Here is a 20,615-nt window from a genome sequence, read left to right on the forward strand (position 1 = left end):
CAAACAACTGACCACTACCTCTTCCAGCTAATGGGCCAGGTAGTTTTACAGATAACTTTTAATTCACCCATCTTGTTCCTACTATCTCTGACTGACCTCAGAAATGTTCTGAGAGATCAAGCTGAGAGCTCTGCTACATTCAAGGTAACCAGTATCCGTGTTCTCCCCAACCATAAACCCAGTCATTTTACCCTAGAATGCAGTCAGATTAGTTGGGGATGGTTTACCCTTGGTACATAAGTACTGGTGGTTTCTAATCAGCTTCTTGTCCTCCATGTGCCTTGAAGCACCCTCCGTGAGGACTTGCTCATGGTCACTGCAATCAAGGCTGCCATTATCGTATCCCAGGCCAATTATCTGCTATTCCTGGATTAGCAAATGTTGGCTTGGACCATCAGCAAGTATCTAGAAAGCTGCCCCTGCTGCACTCCAGAAATCTCTTGACTCCTTGCAAGACAGCGTGTTACCATTCCAGCAGATATCAGAGAGATTAAATTTGCTTGTGACTACGAGGGCCAGCAACTCTGGAAAGATCACAGTAGAACGGCAAAAATTGTAYGAAACTCTCATACAGCTCTATTTCCATGCAGAACCTGCTGGATTTTTTTTTTTTTTTCTTTCCTGATTGGGAATTTCTCTCAGTTCACAACAATTTTTAAATTGTCTTTTAAATCTTATGGAATGGAAAACAGTTTACTACTTAACTCTGACATGCAGTGGCAATGACAACACTGTACTGAAAATACATAGTGATGAGAGTGGATACTGGCCTTTGTTTCTGAAGTAATAATTAGTGAAGTAGTTTCTCATATTTGAATAAATTATTTTAAATCTTAAAYGGTAAGATATGTTTGCTTGAACTAAAAACAAATATTGCTGAAAAGTTTAAAAATTGTATCTGCTCATAGACACATGAAATAGATGCAAGATTTATTCTTAGTCAGACAGATAAGAAGATCTTCACAGAGGATAGTGACACAAAACTCAGAGGCATACTGTATTCCTTCTAAAATGAGATTGTGCAAAAGGTGGACAAGAATTYCAGGATATGCCTGGAATGTGTGCTCCCTGTGCATGCAAAGCAAGTGAAGCAACCTATGTGACTTGAGCGATTTTAAACCTGCTGACACTTATTCCTTTATACATATCTTATGTTAAGTTCTAATGCTTAGCCATTCATTTCTCATCTGAGCTATCATATTTAGGTTTTTTTTGAAGATAAATCATTTATTTTTTTACAGTGTTGAATTATATTCTCTTTTTTTCTGGGGCCGGACTGCAGAATTTCACTTGTTTGTCCCTGCTTGAGACTCAGAGCTGTCAACTGTATAACATGGAAGCTGTGAATGCATCCCATGCAGAAAGGCAGTGTGCAGCACATCCTACATTYTTTTCCATCTGAATTTGGTTTGTGGTTTTTGATTTGTATTTCCAAAGATATTTTTATTCTTTCTTTCTCAGCATCAATRTTTGAACCTCCCTCCAATTTAGCAGCAGCTGCAAGTCTTATTTAAGCATCYCCTACTTCTTGCACATTATTAAAGGAATGTTATGTAAGATCAAACTGGACATCAATAAGGCACTTTGTCACACGGTATTAACTATTTCCCTTAGCAATTGTATTGTCCTTTTGTAATTCATCTTCACTCTGTCTTCAGTCTACGTCATAGATCACCAGTCCACACAAATACGGAGTATTTCTGAAAGATGATTTTATGTGATATCAAAGACTTCACTATACGGAGCTAAACTATAAAATCATTTGTTTAATATGCCTTAATGCCTCCTTTTAAAATACTTCTCTGGGAGGAGGTAATGATTTCCCTGCCCATTCAGTCCTTAATGTCTCCTCTGCGGCTGCCGATAAGAGCCCCAAATATATAATGACTTTTGTTTTTATTTTTTTAGTCTGGACTTCATCCATGATTATCTGGATTCAGGCCAGGCAGCTAATATCAAATAGTCTGTAGTAACAACTGTTGATTATTGCTCATATTGTATGTAATGAAAATAGTGACTTGCAAATGAAAGGTCCTAAATTCCATTACCATTTCCCTCAACCATCCAGGACTCAAGATGCATTTTTACATATATTCAGTTTCTGCATTTCTAACAGTCCTAACTTTTCTCTAGATCCTCTTAAAGTTATGAGGTTTCAGGAGTAAATGATTGGTGTATTGAATAATGAACTACTAATCCCATAATAAAAGATGTAATGTAGCTAAAAACTCTTCTTGAAAGAGATTGAAGTGGATATACCTCTTCCATAATGTGTGTGACTTGAAGGACCACATTATGGAAGAATAAATGCAGTTTCATAACTATAATTACTCTAGCTGACATGTTTAGCTGAGCAACCATAAAACATACATCATCATAATATGTACTGTCGTTAATCCTTCCCATGATTTAGATGATGTAAGCTAAAATTACCTCACCAGGTTAGATAGAATGTAGTCAGGAAAAGCAGCTAGGCTTGATTAGACTAAATGGCAACTATATTTTTTACTGCTTAATATATTATACCGTAGTGTATTTTAGCACTAGACAAAAAGAATTCCTACTTTTAGTAATGATTGTTCWTGCTATGAATGGATAAAAACAAAACAGGTATTTCATATCACTGAACATTTTATTTAATATGCTGAACAGCATAAGAATGTGCTAAGATTTTAGGTTAAGAATGCATCCAGCTTTGAGCCTCTGGTGACTCTTGACAGCAAAACAACCGACAAGTGGACTTCATGGTCTAGATTCTTTTTGTATTTCTTATTGTAGGGCTTGTGAGAAGGTCTTCTTGGTGTCTTTTGGTTTGGTTTGTTGTTTTTTTTTCTTTTTTGAGGTAATACAAGTCTGCATGGAAGTGATGGGAGCTGGGATTCTTCTGCCATATTAAAAATCAAATTGGGTATTCTTCTACATTATTCTTTTGGAAGGTAATMGTTGTTTCAATCAAATGTACAGCATTTACGCTCAGCAGGATGTTTTCAAGTACTTTCAAGTAAAATAAGGTATCTATATTAAGTATATTTCATCTGTCAACTGCATCTTTTTTTTAGAGACTGTTTTCCTAGCATTACTGCACATGATGGTGTCACTGACATGATAGTGTCACTTCACTAATTTTTTTTAAGTACATCACAAGGGACGGTCATATGATAAAGATAAAATAGAAATAATAATGAATTAATAAAAGGCAGCAGCAGCAGTAACTCAAATCAAAAATCTGGAAGAAAAAAAATCCATCCGATTTTTAAAATTTTTCCTGTTTGACATGCTATCAACAACTTGGATAATATCCTAGTCCAAGATTACAAACAGACCTCAACTGTCCTTTTATTTATGGATATGCAATTATCTAATTATACTAGCCCTTACATTCTATATTCCACTGAATATAGCAGTAGGTTGAAGACAAATCTCTTGCAAACAAAGGCCTGATACAGCAGCTTATTTCATTTACTCTTAGTTTATGAGTTAATCATAAAAGATATCCTCTCACACAAGCCTAATTTTTATGCTGTTGACCCATAGCTGCTGTCTGTCCTTAGATATTTTTTTGATCATTCTAAGATGATCCAAAGAAGGTCTATCATTCTYTGTGTGTTTTTCTCATGTTAAAGTTTCTGAAATAATTTGAAAGCAATTTGTTCAGCTCAGCAGGGTGATKTCCACTGCACAGAATGAAAGTGAAGGCACGTACACATGCTGTACGATGTAGGGTGTAATGAGAGGGTTTTTAGGGGTATTTGGGGATGCAGATCCTTCTGGGAGGTCATACAGGAGGATTGGACGTGCAAAAGATACAACCGATGTTCTCTTCTTTTGGGTAGAGTATGGATAGAACTTATCCATATGTATAGAGTATGGATAGAACTTATCCATACTGCCTTTTGGCAGTGTTTTTGAAGTGAATCATCCCTGAGCTTTGCTGATTTGCTTGGAGCAATCTGAAATAATGAGGAAGAGAGCTGAAAAAGAAGCGAGATAGGCTCTGAAGGATCTGGTTCATTCTCAATCTCTCTATTATTTACGGGTATAGATGTTTTCCATCTAGCCCAGTTCTATTTAGGCCTGTGGTACTGCAGTACCGATTAAAAGAAAATTCTTCTTCACACGATTATTTCTTTTTTGACTCAGAATATTTCTGTATATTAGAGAAATAAACTGTTCAAAATAGAAATCATTATTTTTGAGCTGTAAATTCTACTTTAACATTAAAATCAATATCAGTTACCTAGTTGCAATCAGCAACTACATAATAAATTCACCTCAAGAAACAGTCATTGTGTATTACTGTACTTTTCAAGGCAGTGAAAATCCAGGGGTCTCCAGACATGAAATACAACCACTTGCTACCACTACTTAGTATAGCATTAATTTAGACAGTATGAAGAAGCAAATTATTCAGTATCCTATACAATTTCATGAGGTAATGCCTTGATTTTCTGAAGTATTTAAAAATAAAACAATTCAGATTGTTGCCAAGGCTTTTCATGTTAGAGGCTCGTTTAGCACCATCATAGCTTAATGTCGTAGTCCTATATGTAAGGAATATAACTGTCTAGTCCCAACTCACTGTTATCTATGACACAGAAAATAACGTCCCTGTCCCAAGGATCTTTAAATGTAAATACTGGTCTTGAAGACAAAATCTGAGTTTAAATTGTGTCCTGGTAAGCCCTTGTGCCTTGTAAACTATTTAAAATAAAAACAAACCCAACTATTTACGGGATGTTTGACAGAATAAAAATTCASTAGTATTTATGGTACAAATTTGCAGAAAGTGATTTTGAAAAACTTTTTAAAGCTTTCTTTTCAAAATATGTCTAAAATAGATATCAACACTCTKATAAAAGTAAACTTTCTTTTTTTTACTCTATTTTTTATAACAAAATAGATCAAAATGTTCATCTACTACCTCTAAGGATATTGCTATGCTTATGCACATACTTTATGCAGTTTAGTCACAGACTCTTTCCTGTTGCTGTGCCATAGAGCAGGCAAGGCAGGCACTCGGTAGATCACGGAGATTGCTCTCTTTGGCATTGTTTACAATAATTGCTAATTAGCTTCCTAGAATAGTACCTCATTTGTGGTCAAAATAAAATGTACACCAGATGGAGAGAAAATTAATTATGTAGTAATCTATCCATATACATAATTATGCCTCGCAACTGTGTAATGGTGGTGTTTTTGGCTGTCTCGACTCCAGCAACGGATGGATCAAGCAGCTGASGTTGTTTAAACGTTATTCAGGCTTTTATTGGGTAAGTTGTAAACAATTGGTGTACGACTGTTTCTCTGACTTGCTTCTCGTGAGCTGTGTATTCTAATATGATATTGTTATTAGCATTTGTTGTTTGGAGACTTCGTGTGTGAATTTTAAAGTTGGAGAGAATAATACTTCTAAGGTATTTTAGCATTTCCATTGTAAATCYTCAATTTCAGAAATTTAGAAATTGGCTTTTAAATTTTGATATATGGATGTCAATACATAAAGAGAAACAGATTTTTTTTTTAAATGTAGAAGAAAGATCATATTTGAAAAATGTGGATTTTTTTTTCTGGAACCACTTAAAATTTAAAACGGCGCTTATACCTTGTGGGAACCATTGAGAATGAAATTATCTCTAGAAAGTCTATATTTATATATAGAATATATGTCATTAATATATTCTGTCACTATTACAATAGTTCCTGTAAGACTGAAGAATGAGCCAATAAAATTTCCCTACATAGATGCATATGTTTATTTCTGTGGTATACAAACATTTCTGGAAGCTTTTAGCTTGTAGCTCGATCTGTTCATTTTAGGCCAAAAGAATTGCTGAGAGAGAATGAATTTCTTTTCTATTGCTGTGTAAGCTGTGAGTAGCAGCATGGATAGGGTTGTCCTAGTAATGCTCTGGATATTCTGGCACTTTCTTGGATCAGAACATTAGAGTAAAATGATGGTTTGAAAACAAGCTATTCTTTTCCTGATTTTGAGGCAGAACATCTATAAAGTAGTTGTATATGTCCAGTATAGTAATTCATATCCTTATCAAATTAAGAGACTCTGGTAAAGGCTGTGTGAAGTACCCAAATGTATAGAAATCACAAAACTAAGTAAAAGTAAATCTTACTTTTCAATCTATTATTTCAGTCTGTTTTAAATACTTTCTCCCTCATTGTAAAAGCTAACTGACAACTAGCTTTTCTTATTCTCCATTAAAATTTGTATTTTATTTCCTGAGGAGGAAGGCTCAGGGTAACGCAATAACTGAAATATAAGCTTGTGGTACACACTTCACTGTAATTTCAACAGGAACTTCACTGTAATTTCAACAGGAAACTTGCCTGAAATTACAAGAGGAATTTGGTGATATTGGAGTAATGTTGTGCATTTGTCACTGTTGCTATCCTGAGGTTACTCACAGAAGTCTAACATGTTATTTTTTTTTTTTCTCAGTCTGTATTTTCCATCAAAAGACAAACAGAACAATTTCTTGAATCTAGAAATAATATTGTAAGGTACATTAAGGTACATTATAGCTATATARGGTATATTAAAGTTTATAAGGTATTAGTATTTTAAATATTTCAATCCAGAGATATTACTTCTCCTAAAAAACTGAGATGAATTCATGGTTGCACTTACAACCTTCCTTGTCCTCTGCAGAAAAAGTAAAATAACACAGGCCACCTGTGAACTTTCTGTGGTTTAGGGGACCTGTATGCAAAGTTTTAGAGAAGTATTTTCCACTGGGACTGTAAAGCATGTTCAAGCACAGCATAGTGATGCTAGGAGTTTGAACAACAATTGTTTCAGAACTATAGTCTTTTCTGTTCAAATTAGTATGACTAAGAGGTGCTGATCATTGTGATGTGTGCACGTCATGCTTTATGCCATCAAATGATAGTTTTCACTGTGTATTTTCATGAAGAATAATTCTGCACTATCAGTAACGGCTTTGACTCGGTATATTTTACAGAAATTACTAGGATCTGAGGTTGCCTAAAAATTCTCAACTGGTCTTAAATCCAAATGTTTTGCTTTCACAGTATTTGTTGTGAATTTGTCTCCCAACCATGTTTTCCGTCTGGAAGAGTGATGGTTGGTGAAGCACAAATTATAACTCCTTTTTTTTGCCTTCTAAGATGAACACTAAATATGTCCATTCATTTCAGCAGGAACACACAAGCCTAGGGAGAAGGAGCCAGGTGCAGGTAATGAGTTTAAATCAGAAAAGATGTCTTATACTCCGGTCTCTCCCTGCATTGTAATCCTAATTATAGAGATATTTTGCATTCCTCTTCTTTCTGCTTCTGCTAGCAGGAACAAATACAGGGGGAAAAGAACTGCTTTCAGCCACTCTGTAATATCTGTTAATKGAAGCAATGACCACCAAAAAGCAGCTGATTGCCTAATTTTAAAGAATCTTTCCCTGTGTGTATGCTATGCCTACAGTATTGGCTGTGTCATTATTAATCCGAATGACTTTTGTCATTTCTCATTCATCAAGCTTTCTTTCCCTGTGCAATTTCTACGTCAGCAGAGGATGTTTATGTGTTAATCCCATGTGCAAATCATGCATTATGGAAGTGTTAGCCAAGTCAAAGAGAGAGCTCTTTGATAAGTTTAAGCAGAATTAATATACCTTGCTTCTTGTAGAATAACCCCAAGGAAGGACACTGCTGCGGGAGGCAATGGCTGAACGTTTTAAAGGGAGGAAGATGATGATGCTTGGCCAAGGGCTTGTAAACGTAGAGAGTTTCCGAAGGGCAAGGAAACCTCCGTATGACAGTTGTTGCTGTAAAAAGTTGGGAAGTACAAAATGAAAGCTGAGATTAAAATCAACAAATATTTGCATCAGTGTATTTGAGCACTTTGGACAGACTTTAACTACTTGGAAGGGCAGCCACTGTTAAACACCTGAATCAGCAAACCATCGAGACATATGCTCAAGTGCATTTTTATTTAACAAAACAGTCCACATCTAATTAAGCAACCACTGGGGTCAAGAGAAAGTTTTCTTTAGCCACAATGGAAATAAGTTAAGTCCTTAGACTTTTTGTAGGGTTTTTTTTGTGTGTGTGTTTTGTGTGCTTATGTGTGTGTATGTATGTGTTTTAATTCAGGAAACCAAGATCTTATGTATGAAATTGCAGAAAACAAGTATAAGAAGATCATAAAAGCATTTTTTTAAAACTTTAAATCTAAAATTTTAAATGTATATTCGCTGAAAAGCACAGGCAGCCTGATTGCTTGCAAAGTGTATGTGAAAGAGTTGTTCATAATCAGTTGATATTTTCCTGCTTGGCAACACATTTTGTAAATGCTTTAAAGCTTTACAAGCATTTAGAGCAGAGGTCAGGGCTCCTGGCTGTCTGCGCTCTGCCGTGGTTACAAGGACAGTTTCAGAAGCTGGAGCTACCTACTGTGGATATTGAYCATTTTGAAAGACAACCAAAGTTCTGCGACGGTTGTAAAGCAGCTGTGCTGTGTTTCTCTTATTCTGACAAGCATCTCAAATAAGTATTTCAAATAAGCATCTCAATCATCTTAAACGTGGGATTTAATTAAACCATGCACAGTTCCTTGAGGTGATGATGAATTCACCATTTCTTGGCAGTAAACCATTCACTGGGACTACACATTTTTGTATTTAATCCTTCTCTATTTTATTTTCGTTTGATTTTTTTGAAGTTTCTGTTGATCTCTGTTAGGACATAGGAATTCTACTGTAAGGTCTGCTTACACAGGACACCATATTGCCGATAAACCGAATTTGTAGGAATTAGAACAACAGATCGACAACTTTAATTATTAAAAAAAAAAGAGTAGTTAATTCCAGGAATGTGTTTATTTTCTTATATAGTCTAATCTAAGTAACAGCAGATACTTTAGAAAGTAGCAAACTACAGCCTTGTCTTTGTAAATGATATTAGTAGCAACCATAAGATAAGAGCACACACGTGCATTTTAATAAAGTTGTGAAACACAAATAAAGACAGAGTGCATTGTTCAAGATGGCATAAACCAGACTTTCTTTGCATTGAATACAGACCAGTAACAGCTTGGTTAAAAATATCCAAAAGTTGGAGGCCAGAGCTTGTGAGTTTTATCAGGCATGGAATTATTTTGTCACAATCAAGACTGCATAAAATGTGCACGTCTTTCATAAAGACTGAATGTGAAATCAGGGCTGGGTTCACGTCTGGATTATGCTGCACCCCATGATACAAATTGAAAGTGGACTGTGCATATCGAATTTGAAATAAGGATCTGTGCAGTGGGAACTTTGAATAAAATGTGCAGTCCCATGTGGATGCCATTGATTGGGACATTCTCTTTCTCTAAAATTGTTATTTTTATGGCCTATTAAGGACCTGCCTGGCCTGCTGACTCACTGCGTTCTGGGTTGCAGTACAGAGACTCTGAGTTTTTGTTCCCAACACTTTGGAAGTCGTTTCTCGAGAAGGAGCAACAAGGTTCCTGATCCTGRTTTCAAAGCGTCCAACTCACTGTGTCCTAAGTAAGGCTGAGACTTTTCTTTGAGGTAAACAAGATAGTTCAGAAACACATTTATTTTGTGGGTGTTTTCTGAGATTATTATTCTTTTTAGTAGTGAAGTTACTTAAAATGTTAATGTTCTTGCTCTTATATATAAATCCTCTGATTTGTGTTTGGAATGAGTAAAATCTGGTGTTCATTCTGTGAGATCCAATTGTAGATTTTTTTTGGCTCCTGTGCGGTTATACTGATCCTCCTAGAGACAATCTTAGGAGAGAAAGGAAAACAGATTTTTCTCTTCAAAATATATTATAATTTACTTAAGAGATGGATGATGTTCATCTGCTTATGCTCCTTTTAGGTATACCAAGATACTTCAATACTTTCTTGCTATCATTTAAAACTTTCTTTTCTTYCTTAGCCACCTGTAGCACTGTATTAGCAGAGCAATAGATGCAACACAGCAGGCTACTCGTGCACCTTAGGAGAGAGGTTGCATTGCCGGATCTTTTGCCTGTTCTGCTCTTGCACTGGGTTTCATCACCCTTTGTTCTGGGAGCTGAGGTTAATGTGATAATTTTCCAAGAACCCCTGTGCTCCTCTCCCTGGAGATGAGTTGAGGACAGGCTGTCCCAGGGATGAGCAGCAGCCCGGGCTCAGTGCCTCACGGATCAGTTAATGGTGTCCACTTCAAAAAACATTAACTAACGGGGCAATCAGTGCTTTCAGGTCCTGTAGTGACTGAAAAAAAAATTCCAAGCAAAACCACTGGATGCCAGTGTTGCTTCGTGCAGTTTTGTGCAGCACCGTGTGGAAAAGTCGCCTGTAGGTCGGATTTTAGAGTTGAGCCGAAGCTGTTGGAGTTGCGACCAGACTTTTGTGGTGCCCGGTGTCTCGCTTGCTGTGACGATAACCGCGACGGCTCCATGGCAGGAAAGGTGCTCGTGTCCAGCCACAGTGGTTCTTAAGGAGCTGAGGGATGGAGGGATCGGGTTTCTGGCCAAACCTGGTTTTTCAAGGGCTAGATTTGATTTTTTTTTTGATTTATCCTGTGTGTTAGTTTAGGAGTATTGCATATTCCTGAACACAAACTTTTTTTTTTTTTTTTTTTTTTTTNTTTTTTTTTTGTATATATTTATCATTGAAAAGTATATTGGGAAACTCTGGATTCTGTAAATTATGTTTGGATTGGAGGCACCAAAGCTTTCAGATGAGGAAGCTGCTTAGCTTTTGATAGTAAATACTTTGCATACATAACAGGATGCACCTTCTATGGGCCAATTCAATATTTTATGAGATAATATATGATATTATCTCATATGATATTATTATGATCATATAATTATGATATTTTATGAGATAATACTAAATTATTCAATGAGATATGAGATATAAAAACATCTCACAGGTTACAAATTCTCAGCTTCTCCAAATTCAACTAATATCTTTTTTCTAGGTATGTGTTTTTTGTCATCATTTTTGTTCATTTTTTTCCAGCATCCCCTTATCATTCCAATAGCCTGTGTGATATTCTGATGTGCTGTGTTCTGCAATGTGAACTGCACAGATTAGCTTGCTTGAACCAGTACATACCACAATTTCTTCTAAAAATGACTGCTGTTCTCAAAAAGCTACACTTTGTTAAATGCATTTGGACATTTTAAAATGATTTCTCTTAGAATTCCAGCTAGATTTCGTATAGAAACAAAGTTTATCTGGACAAGATTCTGCCTCCCTTTTTTTTTTCTTAAGCTTTTCCCTAGTATCCTCTGACTTTTTTAGCTGTTTCTATTTCAATAAATCTTTGGTAGAAAAGTAGTAGTAATAAAACCAAGTTCACAGAAACTGGGGACCAGGACAGAGGACAAGGATGGACTGAAATTTCTTCGCTGAGGAAATGGTTAGGGGAGCCAGCTGATATATATTCACTTTAGCAGTGAATATATAGCCACACAGTAAGATGCCAATAGATTTTGACTAATTGGAGCATGTGCCTAGGACAAGTCGGGGAGAGACCATAGGGAAGTGGCTTGGATGCATTGGATATGGTTGAGGGAATGAGTGAAACAAATTAGCAGGAATMAAGGTTTAGTTAGCCCAAAGTATAACTGATTTAATCTTAGATGACTGCACATATTTATAAAATAAGTGAAATCTAATCTCTTGAAAGAAAGTCCAAAGAGCAAAGTGTGCTTTTTCCATCATAACGTTTATAYCTTGCTCAGGTATAATAATGACTTTATTTAAGTTCTGGGAGTAAACATAGTTCCTGAAATTTTCTATCAGTTTATGTAAAAATTTGAAGATGGAAAAATCAAACTTGTGCAAAATTAAAATATGCAAAAATCCTGTAGTTTCCTATAAAAGATATTTCCTTACAGGTAGGGTCTCAGAGTATCTCTGGAATTTTTGTCAGGCTATGTATGGGGGAATAATACGTTAGACTAATCTTCTGAGGCCAGAGGCAGTTAATCAATATCCTAACTCCACATATAGACTAATAAATGTATTAAAATATAAGAATAGCTGATGACTGTCCCTGACAGAGGGTACCCTATTTTTTTCAGTGGATATATTTTAAGCCACATTTGAAAAGTCTATCAAAATTGTTTTATAATGCAATAATCTTTCATTTTATATATTGCCTATATTCTAAATGTTGCTTCTTGTTAGTTATAGTTTTAGTCTGATAAATATGTATACTACCAGAATCATGCTGTATATTTTTCYGGAAAAGAACTATTCATTTGAAAATAGGCTCTGTTACATAAGACAGCTAACAGTTAGTTGTAAAACGAACTAACTAAGAATTAATTGTAAAATTGTTCAAATCTATTAACTGTGCAGGTACAAAGTGATAACATCTCAGTTATAGAGTTTCTCAAACTGTTTCAACATTTTAATATCAGAATTTTGAAGAACAAGGAGTGTGTTCTTATTTGTTTTATGACAGATCTTGGGTTCCAAAATTTTGCTTGTTTTTCTATTTGTTTGTTTACTAATTGAGAATTTAGTTCTGGTGAGCTATGATTTTCTTTATTTTTCAGAAATAGGGTTGATCTCTTTTACATGAGTATTCATAGTTTTGTAAATACATATTATGCATAAAAGTATTTTAGATTATTGTTGTTCAGTAAATACTGTTGCAGTCAGATGTACTGAATGTTTCATCCAGAATAGGCAGCTCTTGTCAGCTGAGAAACTCTTGCTGTAGCCAGAAGGATTTCTGGCCACCTCTGATGACTTGAGGCTGGAGAAAGGTCTGTGTTGTGAAACACTTGGCAAGAGGAAAGACCTTGATTCGTAAGTCCTTGAAGGGCACACGGAAGAGTTCTGTTTCAGTGAGTCTGCACGCGGAAACTGAGCTCTRAGACAAAGGGATCTGTCCCTAGGGGTTATTCCAGGGAACCACGGCAACATTAACCTTGTGCATTTCTTCTTTAAAAAAGGTGTGCAAGCTTAAAACGTGGGCACGGCAAAAACTAAACCTGCCTGCAATAGTCCTCTGGGCAAATTTTGGTTGAAGTGAGGATCTTGCTTAAACAATCTTGCTCTGCTTTGTTTTTTCTGTTTCCTTTCCCCCTTTCTTTTTCTTTATTAATATTAATAATTTTAAATAATTTTTATTAAAATTTTACCTCATGCTTTTCTCCTGACTGCTTTTGAAGGAAAGGTTTGATTTTTTAAAATGTCTTCTGTGATTTTTAAAAGTTATTTTCAAAATGTATAAACTGAATTTTTTATGCACCCTGTAGCAACAATGCACTATTAGTAATATTCTGATCATAATACATGCTGGCAATGTCATTGAAATCTCAAAAGATTGCAATATTGCATGTTAGAAAAAATGTATCATAATATAATCTGAACTGTTCTATGGGGATTTAGAAAAATTCTGAGAAATATTAAACATAAAATTGGGATTCAGTAACAAAGATATAATATACATTTCAAGATAATATTTTGGTAATATTTATGAGATGAATGAAATCTCCTAAACTAATCTTCATTATTTAACTCTGCTTTATTAAATATAGAACTAAATCTTCAAAAACCTAGACATTGTTTCAGAGTCACCAATTCTAGCAGTTAAAAGACTGAGTTGTTTGAAAATATAAGGAAATTGAGATTAAAAAGTGTTTGATTATTTTTATCATTTTAATTCTAAGTGTTTTGTGTAATACCAAGGACTAGAGGATTTTTTATTTTAAATGAGAATTGAAATTTCCTTTATACAACAAGACTCAGATCCACAAATTTGGGCAGAAGAACAGGATCATGATACAGTTATGAATGAATGATRTTTCTGTTTTGCTCATTATATTCTGAATTATAAAATTAAAATGAGTGTGTATATATATATATATACAGAAGTTCTTTTTAAAAAGATATATTTGTACTGCCTACTGCAGATTGCAGCACAGTGATTAGGAAGGTACTTTGTTTGGGGCATTTTAACTTGATTTGCCAGCTGAAGAGCCAAAAATCTTAAAGGAATATCACTGTGCCCTTGCTGCAAAATAGGCAAGGCATTTAAAGATCTGGTTCTCTAATTTTCTTCCATGCTCTCATCCCTTTATTTCTGAGCACCTCAAACAAAGTGCATGGGTTTTTTATGAGATTTTGGTGACCTGCCTTTGCCGAGAGCACCCTGTCTGGATAAGCCACAGAGCAGAGCTTTGGCTCCACCAGCCCTGCTGACACTTTGCATGGGACCTCTGAATACTGCGAGAAAAGCAGAGCTTTCCTCGCTAAAGCCTGAACTCTGTGCTGTGTGGGATGGCAGGGGGGGCTTGCTTGGCTGGCCACCTCCTGCTCACATTAGCATAGCCCAGCCTATGTGGAGCTGCTCACCCAGTAGTACCTCCTTTTGCCACTGGACTGAGGCCAAAAGCACAAGCGTTGCAGGGAATATAAGGCGGGAGGTTACTGCAGAGAAACACAATCGAATATGAGACCAGATCAAATTTTTGAGAAGAGCAGAAAACGCTACTTTTACTATAAACAGTTCTTGCATTTAATATAGCTGTTTATACGAGCAAAACACTTGCTAAGTGTTTTATTGAATGTAGAACAGCTACAGAAATCTAAGTATTCTTTTTTTTTTTTTTTTTTTTTTTTTTTTTCCTTTGTAGTCCTGAAACTTTAAAGTCTAAGGAGAAAACTGGAGTCTGCCACAGACCAGGGTGCTTCTACACTGGTGCATTCTCTTCTGAAAGAGGAACAGCTTCTGAAGGGTGGCAGCAATGACAGGGACGGAAAGAAAACGGAGTGGAGTGTGGAGGAAGATCCGGGCTGTTGGCGTTGAGGACATCAAGCTGTGGTGCACAAGAAGGCTGCCCATTCTGAAATGGGCACCCGCCTACAATTGGAGGGAAAATTTGGTTCCTGATGCAGTTTCTGGGGTGATGCTAGCCATTCAACAGGTGACCCAAGGTACAGCTACACATTGGAGATTCATATCTTAAATCTGGTCATGCTGAATTGCTATCTTTTTTTTTTCTTTTTTTTTTATTTCTTTTCTTATCAAAACCTTGGGTTAAAACAAAGATGATATATCTATTATTATCTATTATTARATTAAATATAAATGAAAGTATGAAAAAAATGTACAGTCTTAATTCTTARGTATGTATAATGGATGTATGAATGTGGATAGAAATATGTAGTATTATTATAGCTGATATCTGTGTACTGGAATGTGATACATATCTTTTCCCTTTGACACTTGTTCAAACACATATTATAGGAGATAGTAGAAGAGTAGTTGTTTATAGCTATATGCAATATAGGATCAAGTARATGACCAGCCATTTCTATTTCACATGAAAACCAAAACACATCTACAAAATAATTGCTTTTTAAGAAATGCCCTTCTGTTCTATAAACAAACTTTGGCATTTATTGTGCTTTTACCCGTGGAAACCTGCAGCAATTATCAGTGCACTAAGGAGGCTGCTGCCAGGGCTGTGATGCCCAGAGCTCTGCCCACGTCCAGGGCTCGTGCAGCCGCTGTGCTGGTGTCAGGGTGCAGTGCATGATCCGGCACGTGTCTTTGCAAGAAGCAATGCAAGAAGTAGGGGTGGAGCTTGATTCCATTTGACAGCCTTGGAGAAAAGGGAGAAAAAAACAGAAATAAAAACACCATGAGCAGCAGGAACCAAAAAACCCTTTAGTGTGGGTTTCTAAAATGAGTTTGTCTGAGAAATAAATGCTTTGCCTTTATTGTTRTTTTTCTGTATTTTTTGTATGTCCTTGATAGTGTCACCTCTTCTGGCAATACTTTATACTTATCTCAGTCAAATCACAGCTTCTGCTCTACCTYTGATATATTTTAACTCCTTCCCTTATGTAAGCATATATACATGTTATTTCTTTACAATTTCTCATATTAGCCGTGCTTAACTATCATTCATGTTGTAAAATTATAGGCATTCCTTTAATCAAATAGCACTGGAGCTGGAAACAACCGGTTTGTGTAAGTATTTATGCTTTTAGGGTAATTAGGAACATCTGCATTGGCATGATTTAACTTTAAGAACCTTAATACTGTAACACTACAAAGTATCTAATTTCATTGGTATATGCATATACAACAACTGTAATTAAAATGCTGCTAATAATTGCATCTTGAAATCCATCAAAAATGTTAAGAGTAGTTCTATAGTGCTGGCAGTTTTAGCCAGCATTTTCTTGGTTGAGTACTGTACCAAGAATTAATATCAGATGAATTTAACAAGATCTCCTGAAGCTGGAAAATATTGGTTTTGATCTTTTTAGTATTTCATGTATTCTAAAAATAGTTTATCTTTATTTTACACTGTTTAAAAACAAATATGTTAAGATGCGTTTCTCCTTCTGTTTTTCTTTTCTCTCTCCTCATTTCTCAATGCTTTAGAATGATTTTAGGGAATCAGAAAGAAGGATCATTAGATATCAAAATATTTTATCATTCTTGTAATGTTCTAACCTATTGCAACATATTTATGTAGACACTGTTTGCATTAGGTCTTTTTATACTATTTTAATTCTTCCAGTTAACACGACCATATTATAATGTGTTCAGAGAGTGAGTTATGCAAGAAAATAGTAAGTCTAGTTTTTCACATGGCATGAAGGACAAAAGTGCACAAATTTTAAGAGCTCATAATCTTCTACTCACAAAATAAAACAAGAAGTCCATTAATAAAGTGAAAGACAGAAATTCTAAGAACGATAGAAAAAAATATAAACCACTGGTAATTGACATAGAGAATACTGTCATTTGGTGTTGTAGCAATAAAAGAAACCCGTGAAATATATTGAAAAATCTATAGTAGTATTAATCATTTTTCTGGGTGATAAGAGTCCAGTTCTACCAGAAGAAAGCAGTAGCTTGAAAATATTTGTGAAAAATCTTCCATCTTTCATCTTAGCTGTGTTTTTCACAATTCCTTCTGGTATTACCAAGTTCAAATTATAGAGCCTGAACAACTTCTCTGATTTGATGTGATGAATCCATGTTCCAATTCCTATGCAATTTTAGACAATATAGTTGACCTTTCTTTGTTACAGAAGGCTATAAAGAGGAGAGAGAAGTGTCTGTTCTTAAACCATGTATCATAGTCAAAGCAATAAGATAATGCTCATAATTGCTCTTACAGTTTTTGGAAATTGGTTCTACAGCCACTACAACAGTACTTCAACAGCAGCTTTTGCTGTCTTCTTTATATAAAATGAAGAACAAAGAGCACATCAAGCTAAAAACAGCAATTAATATATGCAGATAATGTTGGCTCTGACAAGAGTCTTTTTTAAAAGTCAAGGCTACATTTCTTTAGGGTTTCTTTTCTTCCCATTCCTTTCCCTTCCCTACCCTTCCCTTCTACCATTAACTTACCATTGGTTTTCAATGTCACAGTGTCAAAAATATTGGTTTATTTTTTGATTGATTTCTTCAAACTCCTGTAAGATACCCAAACTAGGTACTTAAAATAGAATGACTAGAGCTTATGCATCAGTTACTTCTTTAGGAATAAGTATCTTTCCTCACCACACACATAAAAGAGAAACTATATCCTGAGGTGACCAAGTATGACATAGCTGAGGTGAATGGTGTACAGGAAGTGTGCACCATCTGAATATTTGTCTCTGCTTCTGAGTAAATGTGTGGGAGAAATGAATAATTAGAAGGTAAAGTTACCTTCAAGGCAACAGCAATAACACCAAGCCTGAGATATTATCCTATCCTTAGTGTCTCACAATATTATCCAGTTAAAAAAATAGAAGAATACATAAGAATTATGTAATCTCTGCAGAAAGTGAATATTTTGAAGCTACCCTTCTGATGCTGTGTTCAAAAATATGTTTATACCATGTCTGTCATGTTCGACCATTCAGTGGGAATTCATAGATCAGTAGTACCTATTCTGATTTTAATTATGTCTCTAATTTTTTTTTTATTATGTTTCTAAAAATTGTATGATAATGTCTGGTAAAACCAGAACATATGAATTCTAAAAAGCTGTAATAAAGTTTAGCTTGTTGGGCATTAGACAGTCTATATAGGAAAAGAAAGCACTTACAAACATCCTGCTTGCTGGAAAGGTTCAGTTGGAGCTTACACAGTCCCAGACAGGAAAGTCAGTCATCCATGAGTCAAAATCAATAAAAGAAACTAGGCTTCATTAGTTCCAGCTCACAAAGCTATCATTTAATAATATAGATCTCAACACCTCATTTTTCAAACATAGAATCATTACTTTTACTCTACTATATGGCTAAGGTTGAAAAATAACCTTAGAATCTGAAAGGAAATTTGTCATTCACCGTTGAAGTTGGCTATATGTTTTCACAGACAGTTAAGAAAATTGAGCTTCCATGTTTTGGTAATGACTACCTAGTTTGCCCATGTTTATCAAAGATTTATTTTATTTTATTTTATTTTTTAGAAACTGGAGCAATGTTCTCTACCATCAACAAATAAAAGCATCCTTCACTTTTTCTCTAACTAGTGCTTCATTTCCTTTTTGTCTTTTTCTTTACAACTCAAATATAGCACCTGCCAGTACCATATGAGGATTTTTCTTTCAGTTTCATTGAGTCTCCCTCACCTTGTRCACAAATTCAGCTATAACACCCATATAAAGGAGTTATGAGTTCATAATCTGTTTTTAGKTTTTTTTTTTTTTTTTCAAACTGAAAYTGTGTTAAGCAATAAAATAAAGGTTCTGTAGGTTAGGCAACTAAATCTCAGCAACCCACTCTTCCATTCCTTGCTATTCATTGGGGAGGTGGTTGATACAATAATGAGATCTATTATGTGATTTACCTGACAAAATGTAGGCCTCTGCTTTATCAGGACTGATTAATTATACTGACATATTTCCATTAAGTCCTGGAATAGATATAGACATGAATGATGTAAACATTGAAATTTAGGTGCAATATTTCCTGCAGAGTGTACTGTAGCATTGTGAGTAATGGGCAGCTCATGTTTARCATGATTACAAGCAAGTCTTCATGTTTTCTGATCTATAGCTTATCACTACAGGCATAGTTTATTTATTATCAAGTATAGATTCATCTCTGACTAGTCTGTTTTTCTAGCCTTCTTCATCCAATCATCTTTTCAAATATATACATTTATGCCTTCTTTCAAGATTGGTATTATGCAATGAATGTTGATTTGTATATTGTATCTCAGTATTTGATTTTGAATTGTATCACAGTATTTGATTTTGAATCAAATTGTTTTTGGCTGTCGTGAACTGCAAGAAAATAAAATCTGAGTTTGCCTGAAGAAGGCTATAAAAACTTATCCTCTGCATATCAGAGAAATTATGTCTAAAGTTAGCATATTTTAAAATGTGCAGTAGTGTATACAAACTATTTGGGATACTCTTTGCAATCAAGGAACATAAATACTTCTGAAGTATAAACCAGAGTACTTTAAGTAAGGCATTATCTAATGTTGAAGTTAAGAATTAATACATGCAATTGCCTTACTCTTTCTGGATGTAGATTCCCAATATAAGAACCTAACATAAATCCTTCCTTCCAAGCTTCTTGCAAGTTCTTACCTGAGGTTTTGATAATTATAATCCTCTTTTGCAAGCTCTTGATGGTCAAAGTGATTCCTACTTAGGCATATATGTGATTTAATTTCTCTAATGTTATTTGCCAGGTTGTACTTTTCATTATGGTTTCTTGGAACTCATTACAGTGTCTAGTAAGAGCAAAATATTAATTCTACTTTATGGAAAGGAAAATTAGAAAAACAGAAACACAGCCTGGGTCCACACAATTCCATTCATAAATGTACTAAATTAAATGCTTGCCTGTCACAACAAGGACAGAACTAAGTTCACAAGGTAGATCCTTCACAAGTTTATGTTCCTCTGCAATATCTTCTGCTACTCTAAAAACAGGAAATTTTAAATTGAGGTCTTCCTCTATATTAATTAAGATAAATAATTTTCTTTCAAAAAGAAATATTGTCCCTGTATTTCCAGATTCATTCTTTCTCTTGTTTTTGTCACACAAACAATTTTTGTCTGGAATCAGAGATTTTTTTTTTTCTTTCAAATAAACATCTGTCTATGTCCTATCCTGCACTGCGGTCCAAAGCTTTGCATGTAGAAGCATATRAGTATAAGATCTGAACATTCAAATCAGTCAGATATGGGACCATGAAAGTGGTCTGTGATTTTTAAAAACATTTTTTTTTGTAGTTAGCTAATGGATGGGTATGTATTTTATACAGAATTTATATGTAACATTTGCTGGCTTTTCTGTGACCTATCATAATCAAGAAATGTGTTAGTGGGTCTTTTGGGGGGTTGTTGGGCAGCATGTGAGCCATGTTTTCTCTAAAAATAAAAGATGGTGTGTGATGAAATCAATATTGTTACTCATGCCAACTGCTTTTTTTCAGCAGGATTGATGCATTTTAATTAAAGTTAATTTAATCTTGAGCTGGATTTACGGCTAAACAACTAATTCCTTAACACTGCCTGGGGACCTTGCCATTGAAAAAATGGTCTATACTGGCTTCACGCATTCCAGAATTGGTGCCCAGTGTTTTGGAAGGCATGATGCCAAAACTTTTTTTTTTTTTTTTTTTTTTTAGCTTTTT

At 35.0% G+C, this 20,615-nt stretch overlaps 1 protein-coding gene across 1 annotated transcript in view; it reads left to right on the forward strand.

The window, feature by feature from the left end:
* The first annotated feature begins 14,604 nt into the window (after positions 1–14,604).
* Positions 14,605–20,615, forward strand: part of SLC26A7 (solute carrier family 26 member 7) — a 52,242-nt gene continuing 46,231 nt past the window's right edge. Inside the window, exon 1 of the mRNA XM_026043280.1 lies at positions 14,605–14,935. Within this exon, the coding sequence (XP_025899065.1) occupies positions 14,746–14,935 (190 nt within the window). The 5' untranslated portion in view covers positions 14,605–14,745. The remainder of the gene's footprint in view (positions 14,936–20,615) is intronic.

This window comes from Nothoprocta perdicaria, unplaced genomic scaffold (assembly GCF_003342845.1).
Source record: "Nothoprocta perdicaria isolate Ctin4 unplaced genomic scaffold, notPer1 scaffold_326, whole genome shotgun sequence".
Lineage (NCBI taxonomy): Eukaryota > Metazoa > Chordata > Aves > Tinamiformes > Tinamidae > Nothoprocta > Nothoprocta perdicaria.